Source organism: Clinocottus analis, unplaced genomic scaffold (assembly GCF_023055335.1).
Source record: "Clinocottus analis isolate CAN_PGR_092001 unplaced genomic scaffold, fCliAna1.0.p SCAF_2, whole genome shotgun sequence".
NCBI lineage: Eukaryota > Metazoa > Chordata > Actinopteri > Perciformes > Cottidae > Clinocottus > Clinocottus analis.
Window position 1 is genome coordinate 18,182,410 of NW_027175931.1, and position 14,674 is coordinate 18,197,083.

At 43.6% G+C, this 14,674-nt stretch overlaps 2 protein-coding genes and 2 non-coding genes across 5 annotated transcripts; 1 reads left to right on the plus strand and 3 right to left on the minus strand.

The window, feature by feature from the left end:
* Nucleotides 1-1,241: 1,241 nt before the first annotated feature.
* On the minus strand, nt 1,242-8,469 carry map6b (microtubule-associated protein 6b). Of its 2 annotated transcripts, XM_068584824.1 has the most exons (4): nt 7,349-8,469; nt 5,695-5,908; nt 5,134-5,176; nt 2,998-3,071 (listed from the first exon to the last, which is right to left on the minus strand). In XM_068584824.1, exons 1-3 carry the CDS (start codon nt 8,089-8,091, stop codon nt 5,138-5,140), a joined length of 996 nt encoding a protein of 331 aa, XP_068440925.1. In that variant the 5' UTR covers nt 8,092-8,469; the 3' UTR covers nt 2,998-3,071; nt 5,134-5,137. The 2 variants fall into 2 exon arrangements, with proteins under 2 accessions (XP_068440924.1, XP_068440925.1); XM_068584823.1 differs by lacking the exon at nt 5,134-5,176 and having other exon boundaries at nt 1,242-3,071; nt 7,349-8,459.
* A 242-nt stretch (nt 8,470-8,711) lies between these two features.
* Nucleotides 8,712-12,537, minus strand: thap12b (THAP domain containing 12b). The gene is made up of 5 exons (XM_068584822.1): nt 12,232-12,537; nt 11,616-11,736; nt 11,422-11,529; nt 11,294-11,330; nt 8,712-11,176 (listed from the first exon to the last, which is right to left on the minus strand). Exons 1-5 carry the CDS (start codon nt 12,318-12,320, stop codon nt 9,267-9,269), a joined length of 2,265 nt encoding a protein of 754 aa, XP_068440923.1. The 5' UTR covers nt 12,321-12,537; the 3' UTR covers nt 8,712-9,266.
* A 451-nt stretch (nt 12,538-12,988) lies between these two features.
* On the plus strand, nt 12,989-13,060 carry trnap-agg (transfer RNA proline (anticodon AGG)). Its single transcript has one exon. It is a non-coding gene; the product is annotated as a tRNA-Pro (tRNA).
* Nucleotides 13,061-13,282: 222 nt separating this feature from the next.
* Nucleotides 13,283-13,354, minus strand: trnap-cgg (transfer RNA proline (anticodon CGG)). Its single transcript has one exon. It is a non-coding gene; the product is annotated as a tRNA-Pro (tRNA).
* Between the last annotated feature and the right edge of the window lie 1,320 nt (nt 13,355-14,674).

Below are 14,674 nucleotides of genomic sequence, written 5' to 3' on the forward strand. Positions count from 1 at the left end.
ATGCTGAGAAGAAGAACATCTGAGTTACTTAGCTGAGCCTGCAGCCACTTGAGTTTGTATCCTGTTAACGTGATGCTTTGTGATTGTGCAACACTGGCTCTTTTCCACTAGAGGTCCACTAGTGTAAAAATACACTATTTACACTAATACACAAGGATGCTTGTCTCTGGATATGAAGTCGAAACAACTCCAATGAAGTAACACAATATTGCACAGTGATATCAACAATGCAGATGCCATCCATTCATGTTGTGGTGCACATTTCTTACACATGTTTATCTGCGCGTCAAATTATATACTGGAAAAGGCTTTCTCTATAAATTGTCTGAATATTTAGCATATACACCAAATGGCCTTCTTTGTACTTTTTTTTGGTTTATGACAGTAACTAAGAGTCAACATTAGAACAAAGGCCATCCAGAAATCATAGCATATATTTCATACTTGAAACAAGTGTATGAAATCTCAATTCTACCCTTTCAATGGAGTATTATATATTAGTATACATAGTATTATAAGCTTTGTAGGTGAGACTGTAATCAGCCAGACTAGTCTGTTAGAGGGACACAAGGCTGAGGCAGCCCTCACGCCATTGCTGATCTGTTATTCAATATTTTATGCTGCTCTGCAAACGTAAGGGCCCATAACAACTGAATTATTCATGCAGTTTTATGTCAGGATGACTGATTCACAGGAAAATGACCACCAGCATCTTAAAGCTAGCCAGTAAATAAACTGAAGAATGATTCAATCATTTTTACATTTTACTTTTGAACTTTGAATCTTTTGTTTCAAGACAAGGCTGTTTTGCATTTAAGTTGTGAGAAACATGAAGAAAACAATGTAACAATTACATATCAGAAAAACAACAAAATGGTTTTAAGAACACAATATGGTTTCTCTTAAAAAAAAAACCTAAAACCTCTCATGCTGTGGAAATAGAATCCAGGCCAAGAATAGTTTTTAATGCTGAATCAGGCTAATTTTTAATTATCTGCAATACAACTACCATATCCTGCTATTAATTGAATGTAGAGTTTATAAATTACTCCTCATTGCTGAAGTGATCAAAGGCAGCAAATGCAAACACAATATACAATTATTCATTAAAAAACAATTTAAAATCACGATTTCAAAGAAAATCATTTTCATATTAAACAGTTCTGAAAGTAGAATATACTGTTATATGTTATTTTTAAATGTATTAAAGACTAACGTCAAACAATAAGTCACAATAGGAGTCGGTATCATCATTTTAATCAGAGTTCATTCAGAGCGAGATGAGAGTACAAGCACAATATCACAACATGTTTGCAGCGGTATGACGTCGTCATACAACATCGTTACTGTCTGGTCTGACTCCACTCAGCCCAGACCAGCCGGCACATTGAGAGATATAGCACCGGGGTGTTGGAGTGCACAGCAGCACGTCTACTGCTCGGATCAGACTCGATACTAGCAGGCAGCAGAGGTCGTACACAGAAAACTCTCTTACTTGTTCGCTCTCTCACTCTCACTCACACTCACACACACACACACACACACACACACACACACACACACACACACACACACACACACACACCAAAACTGGAAGCAGAAACACTGTGGTAGTGCTCGAATGGGCTCTCTCACACACTGCAGCCAAAGGTTTAAGTACAAACACTTCATGTCATGTCTAAAATGAACAGATGGTTTTTTTTGCGCATGTTCACAGCAGCAGCAGCATTTCAGAGGGTTGAACTTCAAGTCCTGGCCCGTTCCTTGTCCTTCAACACCGGGAGAGATTAGCCTCTTCAGAGTGACATTTATTGTGTAACTACAATAGGTTCTCCCCTTTTAGACCAATATGCATATCTTTTGTTTCTTATTTAGCACAATTACAGCATCACAGCTCAGAGGATGGAGCACGACGTCACAAAATACTGAGTCATCCTGAAACTGCAGCATCCCCATTGAATCTAAGGAGTGGATCTTCATTTAGATTGCAAGAAATATGTCCACGGGTGAATCCATATTGGTGTGTTTAGTTGATAGCTTTAACAGCCACCAGACTATGATTTTACTTTGTGTACTTTTGTTTCTACGGTGTGGCCAGAATCTATTACTACACATGCATTATATTTGAAAAGGTCTCGCCCTTGTATATTAATCATTAAAGGCTCCATTTACAAGCTAAAATATGGCATAAAGTAAGCTAAAATGTGGCTACTCAACCAAAAGCGGGGTCCTGCATGCAAGCTGTAGTAATTATATTACAGTTCATTTGGTTTCTTAGCGACCAAACTGATAAAATCAGATATGATCCAGAACAATGAGATGGAAACCAGGACCACAGCGGAGGCACTGTAACTAGAACACGCAATTATAAAACAGATTTTGTACTCTCACAAAACCTCTTATGTGAGAAAAAGCATCCCTTTGACATTTTATACAATCATATTTATCTCAATTGTCATTCAGAGAAAGGTAAAAAAAAATGCCCTTTCATACACATGTGCATGTGTATTAATGGCTCTTTTTTATAGTTCAATGTCAAACAGAACTAATATTAATAATGTGCAAATGATGTGCTCAACAATATAAAGCGGTGTGCAACAAAAAACAAGGAATCACACATTAACACACACACTCACTCTCTCTTCCTCTCCCTCTCTCTCTGTCTCTCTCTCTCACACACTTTAAAGTGAAATTATTTGCATTATTGTAAAAGCTTAACACCAGTGCCCATTCGAAGGTGAGGAATATACGACAGGACAGCAAACACAACAGGTCGGGGAAATAAACCAAACGGAAGAGATTTGCCTAATTTGTCACGTCTCCTTCGATCACCCAGATAAAAGCGTAGAGATGAACTACTTTCACTGCTGGGCTTCAGCCAGTCTGTTGCTGATCTCTTTGCTCTTCTTCGTGACCGCTCCGTCTGGTTTGGGCTCTGCGGCGCTCGAAGACGCTTTCTTCTTGGCCGACAGGGAACTAGCAATCTGCTTCTCTTTGGATTTTTTCACCATTCTCCCCGTTGTTGTTGTCGGTGTCTTTTTTGGTTTGGTGCGAGACACGGGTTTATCCACCTGGAAGAGAAGAGAGGTGAAAACCCCTCAGAGTATAGGCCAAAATGAAACAAAGTGACGTCAATGCAACAGTTTGACATGTTGGGAAATGCACTGAATCGCTCTCTTGCAAAGAGTGAGATGAGAAGAGTCATGCTGGTCTCATGTCTGTCCATTAAATACTTAGTTACAGCAGCTGAGCAAAATTAAAAGGAACGTAAAAGAGAGGAAGACAGGTGGAAGAGAGGAAGACGGGTAGAAGAGAGGAAGACGGGTAGAAGAGAGGAAGACGGGTAGAAGAGAGGAAGACAGGTGGAAGAGAGGAAGACGGGTAGAAGAGAGGAAGACGGGTAGAAGAGAGGAAGATGGGTAGAAGAGAGGAAGACAGGTAGAAGAGAGGAAGATGGGTAGAAGAGAGAAAGACAGGTCGAAGAGAGAAAGACAGGTGGAAGAGAGAAAGACAGGTGGAAGAGAGGAAGATGGGTAGAAGAGAGGAAGACAGGTAGAAGAGAGCAGCATCCATCTTCTCATCTTACTCCTGACAAGAAAGCAAATATTGCCCCAAATCTCAAACTATTCCTTAAAACGATGACTTGAATAATGGAGGACCTAAATGATATCAAAGTCATATTTTAGCATGCTAATACGTACCTTTTTTTAAATACCCTTTTACTTAATATAAAGACAGGCAAATGACACCAGATGGTTTAAGTGATGTTTGCAATATGTGGTTAGTGCAATGGGGATAAAGGAAAAAAGAAATACAGCACTCGGTGTATTTGTGCCTTTCCTTTTATAGAACAGCAGCACGTGCAGTTTTCTATTTAAGTTCCATTAAAGAAACTACAACATTCACTGTTGATGGTTTATATTCGTACATGATATAAGATGCACGCCTTGAAGAAAGAATATTTTGTTAACATTCAACCATTCACAGTGGTGTCAAAACCTTGATGTCTGAGAAGCAGGCGTGTGACTGGAGGGCCGCTGGTTCACATTCCCATACCAACTGGGGAAATTGAGCAAGGCACTTAGGTTCTCTCTGTTCTCAGTGAGTGGCTCCCAGATCCATTTGTGTAAATGAGTTGGTGGACAGCAAAAAGGTTGCATGCTCAACTTTTGCTGAATAAATAAAACTTAAAATCTTGTAAGAGATGATAAATGTTTGTAAAATATTTTTTTCTGACACTTATAAGCAAAAGGCTTCATGTCTGTGAATATAAAGGATGTGGTGCACAGACACGCTGGTCAAGGTGGAGTGCCGTGTGTTGTCGGTGTGGGAGGACGAGGTGTCATTCATGACTCTGAGCTATGCTGCTTATCACAATACAGTCCAAATTAGATGAGACACATTTGCTTATTTTAGGAACACATCCTTGATACTGTGCACCTTGAATAATAACGTGAGATCTTCATGGCTGCTTCATACTGAATCAATCAATTAAAGCTGATTCCAATCAGACAGCAAACGCCAAACGGATAACATTGTCTGCAAACAGGTGTTACCAGGTGTTGACCAGTGATGGCCCCCTGCTGTGCCTCTCTTCCCACGTGTATGCAGTCTAATCCATGGTGAGCCAATAGTGGGTGTTAGTTTCCAATTGTAAAACAAATTAAAATATCATTTTCTACATACATTGTTGCCAAAATAGAGGCATAAACAGCAAAGTTTAAGTGTGCGATGGGATGTTTGTCTTATTGGCCTCCACTGAGGTAATAACTCCATCTCTTTCATCACTTAGAAATATCATCTCAGCTACTTTGTTCCTTCCATTTCCTCATGAATCCACCCTCTGTCATAAAGCTTCATACGGGTGGTGGAGGGGGGGGGGGGGTGCAGGCTGAACGGTGGGCAAACAGTGAAGATGTGGCTGATTGTCTTCTGCAGGGTTGCGTCTAGCGGCTGCGTGATACACGTGACTGTGCCTCGTACTGACCAAAGCGCATACTGAGTATGTGTGGGTGTATGTCTTGTGTGTACGTCTCTGTGTGTGTGTGTGTGTGTGTGTGTCCAGTTTGCACGATTGCGACTGCTTAATTTGAGGTCAGCCTCCATGCCTTCTAGAAGAAACAGTGAACACACCTGTCTACAGCAGATTTAGAACAGAGCTGCTCTCTGAGACGTCCTACAGGAACGAGAGAGGGAGCGGCCGTATGAACACTCGAGACACATCATTAACCAACTGTCCATAACATGCACCAACACACCCACCTATGTCACTCGCTGCTATGACCCAAATATCGGACATTATAGATTAAAATGCCAAACTGACGCAACACATATTTTTTGTTTTGTTTTGTTGAAAAGTCACAGACTAGCCTTTAAACTTTTCACTGGCCGATTCATATGCACGATGGCAAGAATATGGCACAGAAAACTGCTTGTTTTGTGATCTAAAATGTCTTCAAATGTAAATATGAAGCCATTTTGTTTGTGTATAATAAGTCACATGCCATCAAAGTGAATAATTAACACTACGCAGCAGGACTACGTCATTTTAAAGTACTAAACCATTCGGTACATAAGCAGTTTTAGACATGACTATAATTCATTCCACTTAAAGGGAACTGCTCGAACGATAACTGGCAGCAGTATTCTACATCCTAAAGTGACAGCGGCGGGTCTGTGTGGGCGGGCTCTCACCTTGGCGGCGTCCTTGCCGGGCTCGTTGTACAGGCTGCGTATCCTCCTGCGCTCCAGCAGCTTGTTGTCAGTGGGGTGAGCCTTCACCTGCTCGCCCTTGTACGTGGCGCTGTAGCTGGTTTCCTGACTGCTCTCCTCCACTGGGGGTTTGTATTGGGATGGAGCTTTGATGGCCTTCACTGGTTTCACATCCTTATAAGCTTTGAACTCCGTCCTACGGACAGCGGGGAGAGCAAGCAGAGAGGTTTCTACGGCCGCAGCGTGTGGTCGCCTTCATCACCTTGTACAACCAGACAACAAGTGTGCGCACTCGACAATGCTCACATGGACGTGTCATTGTTCACTAGTGACGTGAAGCAGTAGCCAGTGTGCACACTATTTATTGATATCTTCATGCCACCAATTGTTTTGATTCAAGATGAAAAAGAAAAGCAAAAAACCCTCGTATTGAAGAGAGATTGATACTTTTAGGAGTGTACATGAAGAAAGTAGCACATGTTTAATGGATCAACTAATATCATTCATCTTTAAAAGTATCAATGTAACTGAAATTGTTGAAAATTAATTTTGCATTGTTTCCAACCTGCCTTTCGCAAGTCCCAATAATTGGCTGGAGGTAACAAAGTATTGTTAATCATAAGTGTGAATATGATTGTAAATCATAATCCATGCAGCTTGGTTAATGCCTGTGCGAAAAGGCAAGAAGTCAAGCAGCAATCTAAATATTATAATAATAATTTATCATATTCACATTAACTCAGGTTTATGGACTTTAAGACACACAATTATGGATAATAACAAGTACACTTGTTAAAAACAAAATAAATTATATTTGTGTAGTTATTGAAACAATGAATAATGCTACTCCACTTAACTGCATTGTACATTCCTCTTTTCTTCTGATTGTCTGAAATAAAAGCTACACAGTTTCTATTCAGTGACTAAGAAACTATTTGTAATCGGCTATTTTAAACTGCTTTAATCCACACATTAGAAATCCTAGTTCAAAGATAACTATCAAAGCCTTTCATTGTGCTTCATGCCATCTCTAAAGTGTCTGTGTCTCTTCCTCATGAGCACATCACAATTTCACTAATAGCTGGCACGTATGGATTATTGGTCAGTTGAGTTAATGTCAAATAATCCTTTGGAACAAGTTCCTCTGAACCCCAAACTGAAGGTTAACGTTAACATTTCTTTGGAGCCGACTGACGCCAGCAAGTCATCGAGTTCACGTGCATGAATCATCTCTAATGCAACTCAGAGGCAGCCTGCTGAACCCACGTTGAGACACGTGATTACATTCAGATCGTGTGACTGGCTGTTCTCATTCACAGGCTCCTGCATTGATTGTGTAGTGCTCTGAGGGGGGGATGGAGCAGGGCCAGATCAATAATGCAACCCTCATCAGTGGCACTATCAGTTTGCTTTGCAAGTCGCTGGAGATTGTAACAAGAGACCATGCAACACCACATGCACCTCGACGGTCTCCAAATGTTCTCGTGGAAATACTGTCACACTTTGAAAGTGGAAATGTTTGAGGTGCAACTTGCAAATGTTATTTAAAAAAAAAAAAAAAAGGCCCAAGCTGGAAGCCTTTCTTGCAAAAGGTTGAGCACAACCAGCCCTCATGCTGCACGAGCAGCAGACCTACCGGTAGCTGCTGGACGTCGACATGACCTGCTTGATCTGTCTGTTGAGCGCGTCTGCGGCTCCTCTGCCTTTTCTCTGCTCTGCGTTCACGTCTGCGGCCACCTGCGCTTCCGTCTTCTCCCCCGCGGGTCTCTCCGCGGACTGTTCCCTCTTCACGCTCCTCTTCGCCGGCTCTTTCAACTCTTTCTCCTGAGTTTTCTCCTCGATCTCGCTCTTCTCCACGCCGCTGTCGGCCTCTGTGGCCGCCGCCGCCGCCGCCGCGTGCTCCAGCTTTCCGCTCCCCGCGCTTCGCTCCGGCCCGGGGCTGGGTTTGGGTATCCAAGGGTGGTCGTGCTTCTTCGGGATGGGCCAGGGCTTGTAATCCTTCTGGTACTGAGTTTCGGTGTTGAACGGGGCCGCCGAGCGCTGGTACTCGTTCCTGGGCTTGCAGCTGGGCTCGGGGCGCACTCTCCACGCCTTGAAGTCTTGGCGCATGACGGACGCCGCGGAGCCATCTTTGCCCGCCGCTGCGGCACCCGTCACAGGGTACGCCTTTCCGGGCTCACGCTCGTCGGGGTGATGGGGCTGGGTTTCTATGGCTCCGGCCCTCTTCTGTCTCGGCTGCGGGTGATGGGGGAGATGGTGCTGTTCGTCGGCCACATCGGAATACTTGGTGAAAACCAAAGGCACCGCGATGTCCGCTTTGTCCAGCTCGCTCCAATAGCGGTTGATGCAGCAAGCACGCGTGATGCACGGCCACGCCATGGTGGTTCACACTAGGAGGCTGAAGAGAGGAAGATGCGCAGAGAAGCTCGAGCTGGAGCTGGGGAGGAGGGAGGTAAACGTGGAAATTAACGTCCGACTATTGCAAATGCTCGGTCACTCACCCTGCACCCTCAGTTTCTGTCCAGTCAGGTTATTCCTCTTTGTAGCTTTCTATCATGCTCTTTTACACGAGACGAACGGAAGCAGAGCCCCAACAACTCCCCTCCTGCAGTGTCTTCTTCTGAAGTTTAGATGGACTTTGGGGTTTGGTGTGGAGTGCACATCGCTGTCTGGTTGCGCATCAAAGCGACCCCACCCACATTCGTGTGATGCTTGGAGATGCCCGGGGTCTGAGTGTGCACGGTGAACTCTCACCTGAGCGCGTCAGTCCGGCCAGCACAGAGGAGGAGACGAGGTTAACCAGTGGGCTGCAGACTATAAACCAGCAGCTTCATTCTGGTTCCAACTGGAGGGAATGGCCGCTTATGCTGCTGAAAAAATGTTTACTTCCTCATGAATCTTTTTTCCTTTATTGGAAGCGTCCGACATTTAAGTCGGCAGACAACTGGAGAAAGAGGAAACATGAGACTCAAAGTGCACTAAATTTGCTTTATATACATGTTTTATTAATAATCCAAACAGACTGTGGAATTTATGTAAAATATGACATGTTGATTGACTATTTTGTGGCAGAAAAAAAGAGAACACAATAACACAGTTACAGACTTGTCTATTTTTTTTGTTGCTGAAGAGCTATTGCAAATCTGAATGTAAAGATATGAACATTCTACATACTGGACTTTATATCCAGAATATGCACACAGCAGTCTACACCAAGTCTTCGGCTGTATTGGTGTAACAGCGCCCTCTTGTGCTCTTCCTGGCTCATCGTCAGTGGAAAGAAATCAATGGGCTGAATATCAACAAAGCTACTTGCTGTTATCTTGTGAATTAAAAGCACATAATAAAGAAAAGCTAACAATAAATTAGCTGTTCATGGCAGTTTCTTCCTACCAGATTTTTTCTTACGACATACAACACATCGGGGACTGAACAAATGCATTAAAATCAATAGTTCTTACGCACATACACAAAAAACATGAATGAGCGTGTTTATGACTGGCAGCATAACAGTTTCTTTCAGTTTTTCTCCCAGAACAGCTGAGCAAATGAATTCATTTAGTCTCAGCTTCTTCCACAGCGTCAGCCAATTCATCAGCCTCACCTTCAGCCTCGTCCTCTGGATACAGTCTGCAATATTTGTCTACCATGACATCCAAGTCATGTTTGACGTGGGTGTTGACATTGAGCATCGCCAGACTTTTGTTCCACTGCGTTGCGGACACGCTGTCCAGATAAGCCTGCAGCCGGTCGCTCGCCTTGTCACTCTGGCTGTCCTCTAGTTTCAGCACCGGCAGGGCGGACAGCACCTTGAGGAAAGAGTTTACGTTGGGGAAGAACTTGACGTCTGGCAGCTGAAGGGTTTCGTGGATAGTGGTGGGCAGGCGCACCTCTTTGCCCCGGTGCTTCCACTTGATTCTCCAGCAGTGGAGCTCTGCAGGAAGCGTGTCTGGGCTGGGGAGGTCGTTGCGGTACACATCTGCGTAGTTCTCCTCGGTGGTGTTGAACTTCATCTGCCCCATGACAGCCGGGACCAGTGACAGGCACTTGAGAGCTTTGAGGTTGGTCTCAGAGAACATGTCCTCCACCTCCTGCATAATGCCATGGATAACCGGGACGGTCACATACTCCTTAAAGTACGCCTCCGCTTGGATTTCACCCACCTCGGCCGCACGCTGCTTCCTTAGAAACAACCTAGGCACCTTCACAGGAATCCCCATTACGTCGGCCACGTTCACCGCCTCCTCGTACCAGAACTCATGGTAGACCTCGATGTTATCGTTGACCTCGTTTAGAGAGTGTAGGACGGCGGTTAAGCTGTTGGCAGCAAAAAACACATCAAGCGTTTCTCCTTGGAGATTCCTCCCGAAAGCTCTGGTAAACGTGAGAACGTTCTTTAGGATGACGACGGTGACGATGATCTCAAAGTCAGACAGAATCTCTGTGACTGAATGCGCATTTGCCGCGAGGGTGTCGTCAAACTTTCCGTCGCCATTTTCCCGGATGCTGTCCATGCACAGCAGCAGGGGCGGCAACATGTCGAGCAGCAGGTCAAAGACGTTGTGCTGCTCCGTCCAGCCCGAGCCACAGGCCTGTTTGAGTGTGGCTCCTTTCTCTTCGTTCTTCTGGTAGTGAGTGGAGATCGCCTTTTCAAGCTCATCCTGTGTAAACGGGGTTTTAAAGAACGCGCCAATCCTTCTAAGAGTCTCCATAACCACTTGGACGTTGGGAAAAGGCAGACTGTTGGCCAGGTGGACGTTCAGAGCCAGATGGGAGCAAGGCATGTGCAATGCCAGAGGATACTTCTCCATCAGCAACACCGCCACAGCCTTCATCTTGGTGGTAGACGTCCCGGTGGCCTTGTGGGCCTGACCGCGGCAGTCCTCCATGCTAAGCCCCCAGCGGTCGGTCAGCTGGGCCTCCAGCCGCTCCACCAGCGCAGACTCGTCCCCATCAAAAGACATAAAGTCCAAAAACTCTTCTCTGAGGACGTTGTGCTGATTCACAAAGTGTACAAACAAAGGCAGGTGCTTCTCATTGGAAAATTCAACGAGGTCACCTGTCACAAGGGAGAAGAAGCGGCTCTCCCTCACCTCCATCAGCATCTCCTCCCTCACAGTGTTCTCACAGATGTCCAACAGCTGGTTCTGCTGGGTTGCAGAGACGTATTGTGTGTTCACAGCTGTCGCCTGAAATTTCTTGTTCAAAGCTTCATCGCCGGCATTCATGCGGTAATCGAGAAGTGCCTGGAAGTTGTTGGACACGAATTCGGCTTCAGATGGTTTGCCGACGACTATTGGGATACTCTGTTTTCCCAGCATGACCACAACCTCAAACAACGAGCGTAGGTATTCACGGAGCTCCTTTTCCTCGGTGGACAGTTGAGGTTCATCCTCGGCGGTGCTCGTGCTCGCCTCAACTGTTGCATCTTTTTTGGAACCAAGCTGATCAATAGAAGACGCCACTGGAGGAAAGAGACAAACATCATTTCATCAGTGATCATTTTTCTTTAAATAATGAACAGAATTGACATGTGATTATTTAACTTTATTGGCAACAAATAATAGACACATTTACTTACATCTCCTTTCTTTAATCTTCCTCAAATCTTCTTCAGTCTGAAAAGTAGAACGCGTGTTGTTATTTCGTCAGCTTACCAAGGTTAAGATGTACTCTTAAAACAAGAGAACTAATAAATAATTTTCTTACAAGTTCTTTAATCCGCTTGCGATGTCTGGTGTGTGGATTTTTTAGATGGCTCGTCAGATCAAATATGGTGGGAATGGCTGTATCCTTCAACACAGTCCTATAGGGGCTCTGAAAAGCAATACACTTAAATATGTTATTTTTAGGCAGATCAGCTGTTAAGAAACAAGTGGAAACTGAATGTGGTAGTTACTTACCGTTTTGCACACCATCGCTGGGTCGAAGTGTTTGGCACATAATCTGTAGTGTTTGTTCAACTGGTCCGATGTTTTGGCTTCGAGGTCTGCTCTGCGGCAGTTCTCTACCCAGATCCGGCATCTGAAGACACAGAGCAGCTTTATGGGACATTGGAACATCAGTACAGACTTCAACATACAACTCCTGGAAGGTTCATTTTGGGATCAGTGCATTGAAAATGACAACATGCATCCGACAGAATGCGAAGACTAAATAAAGATTCAAATAAAGCAAAAAAGGTTTAATTTTTAGGAAAGAATCGATAGTGTTTTAAAGTGGCAGGGTGTACGTTATTGCTGAAACACATTTTACATGAGTGCTCATTATTTGTGTGCAGTTTGCATGTTGAAGCCTAAATTTACTCATGGGCCAGGTGAACTTACCGTTAAACAGCGTCGATATTTAACTCTAAATATCAGTGTACATGACGATTTGCTATACACAATGTGAACATGAAGTTGGCTACGAGGCTTTGGTTAGTAGCTCACGTTAACCTGGCATCTGTTATGATTTCTCATCCATTCTATGAATAGCAATTAATTAGCTCATGGGTTAACGGTATAAAGGACGCCTTACCTCTCAGGGTCCCGTGGAAACCGAAAGAAAGCCAGGTCGGACTGTGTGCTCTTCCGTGTACAGTTCGGGGCCGCGCAAAAATTCGGCATGCTTCAAGCTAGCTAGCTAGTTAGCTTCGCTAACTTAGCTGACTATTATCATCTAAAAACTTTAGCGCGTTCGTTTAGAGACTCGAGAGACTTGTAACGCAAACGGAGAAGAAATACGACCTCAGATCGTGTCACACAGGCGTTTCCATAAACAACTATAAATCGGCTCCGACTGGATTCACGATCAGTCAAAACAGTCACAAAGGTTCAGTTTGGAGTAGAGTTTTGCCGGACTAGGTTCAGGTCCCGCCTACAAGGTACCTGATTGGCCGAAACTAAAGTCTGGGCTGCAACTATTGGTCACTTGTGCCACAGTCCTATGGACCAATGAAAAGACGTCTTCACGCTTGAATATAACGACAACAGCACGTCCAAGAGCACTGCTGCCCCCCACTGGGCTGCTCAGGCCACTACAACACAGGAGCAGCTATCTATCTGAAAGGGTTGGCCGATCCTAGTCGCTATTGCTAGTAGTCGGTAGCTATGTATTAGCGTTAGCCAATGCCATACCTTGACTCATTCCTCCCAGTCGCTATTAGCTGCCTACTTAGCGAGCTCAATCATGTAGCTTTTTTGCGTACAGTCAAATATCATACAGAGATAACATCAGTATCCAGCGTGTTTAAGATGAACTATAACTTACCAGAATTTGGAATCTATGTCAACGCGGCTCGTTGGTCTAGGGGTATGATTCTCGCTTAGGGTGCGAGAGGTCCCGGGTTCAAATCCCGGACGAGCCCTGGTCCTTTTGTTTTGACTTAGTACTAAGAATCGCAGTGCTCTCGACACGCCCTTCATCCCAAAACACGAGTGGTACATAGTCCAAACATCAGCTTCCTGAATGCTATCGCCACTTACATTTAACGAGGGAGGTGCGTGATTGTTTTTCTCCTTTTCCTTCGAAATTATATTGCATAAATGTTTAAATAAAAGTATCAGTCATTTTTTAAATAAAATGCCAAGGGCTCGTCCGGGATTTGAACCCGGGACCTCTCGCACCCGAAGCGAGAATCATACCCCTAGACCAACGAGCCAGAACGTCATAATACCGCCTCTTTGCCGTTACAAACTAAATACACACGACAGAGTCCGTCATTACAGGTGAAGCAATTTTCTAGTCATATATTTTTGTGGGCAAGTAGATTTCCAAGAATAAGCCAATGTAGATAGAGAGCAATAAAGACACACAGAAGAATTCAATTAACTTCTTTTTATATATCATACATAAGACTGTCTTAATATAATACAAAGGGCATTGTCATAAACACAGCAAAGTCTTGACTAGATCTTACAATCTGTGGATACATGGACTTATCCTTTCCCCCATGCTGTTCAATTCTATAGTGCATGTTGCATGTACAAAAAAAGTGAAAAAATGTGAAATCAAAAATGACAAGGATAAATCCAAATTAAATAAGAGGATTTCAACTTCTGTTGGGTGTTCAGATATGTCGACAAGTATACGTGTTTGTGTATAACCCACAAACTGACCAGGCTTATGAAAGATGGAACCTTATTTTCAACCATGTGCTTCTCATATAACCAAAAAGTAAGGTTTGTGATGTACATGCACTTACAATATACCCTGTGAAAATTATTAAGGTTTGAAGATCTAGCTTTCCCTGTTTGATTCAAACCCTACCTCATAGTGTTGTCCTGATGTAGTCAAGTACCTTTGCCAAAAGGCAAGGTTTTGCCACTAAGAAAACAGGAGTTCCTGCCCACTGAATGGTCACCAAATTGACAAACATAATCAACATACCAGCAGGAGCAAGGTAGTGAGTTCTATACTTCCTTTATTAAAAAAATATAAATATATACATAAATTCTATTTCAACTATTAAAAAGGGGCTGCATTTCATGACAACTGCTCTAAATAAGAGGTCAATCAGCATGATCTGAAATAGGCGCACACTTACGAGTCACTGCAGTCAATTTTTTTTCTTTTTCAGTCTTTATTTTTGGAATGTTTAGTACCAGTATGAGTGCCAGTAATAAAACCACTGGCAATTTCTAAATGTCTCAAATTCTGCGGGGTATGAAAAATGATTGCAAATTTGCAATTAACCTTGACATCCAGATAAAACCCCAATCTCAATATAGGTAGCTTTACATTTGTGTTTGTGGAAATACCAAGCATGGTCTCTTACGATGGTTTCTCCTTTAAAATGGCAACAGCATGACCTGTGGCCTGCCCTTTAATTTGAATGGTGGCTGTGGGCAGGTTTTTCTGTTTAATTTCAAAGCTGGTAAAATGAGCAACAGAAGAAAGAAAGCACTTCAAAATCCCTGATATAAAAAAAAATCTGGTTATTGACTAATGTTTTGAGGACATGCATTTCAAAGCATGTGAT

What these genes read in the sequence shown, in the direction of transcription:
- map6b (XM_068584823.1), bottom strand. Translation starts at nt 8,091, where the DNA reads ATGGCGTGGCCGTGCATCACGCGTGCTTGCTGCATCAACCGCTATTGG. An exon ending in TCGACGTCCAGCAGCTACCG is followed by an intron (nt 5,909 to 7,348) that starts GTAGGTCTGCTG and finishes CGCTGTCCGTAG; the next exon opens with GACGGAGTTCAAAGCTTATA. An exon ending in CCGGCAAGGACGCCGCCAAG is followed by an intron (nt 3,072 to 5,694) that starts GTGAGAGCCCGC and finishes CTTCTCTTCCAG; the next exon opens with GTGGATAAACCCGTGTCTCG.
- thap12b (XM_068584822.1), bottom strand. Translation starts at nt 12,320, where the DNA reads ATGCCGAATTTTTGCGCGGCCCCGAACTGTACACGGAAGAGCACACAG. An exon ending in TTTCCACGGGACCCTGAGAG is followed by an intron (nt 11,737 to 12,231) that starts GTAAGGCGTCCT and finishes CTGTGTCTTCAG; the next exon opens with ATGCCGGATCTGGGTAGAGA. An exon ending in GAAGATTAAAGAAAGGAGAT is followed by an intron (nt 11,177 to 11,293) that starts GTAAGTAAATGT and finishes TCTTTCCTCCAG; the next exon opens with TGGCGTCTTCTATTGATCAG.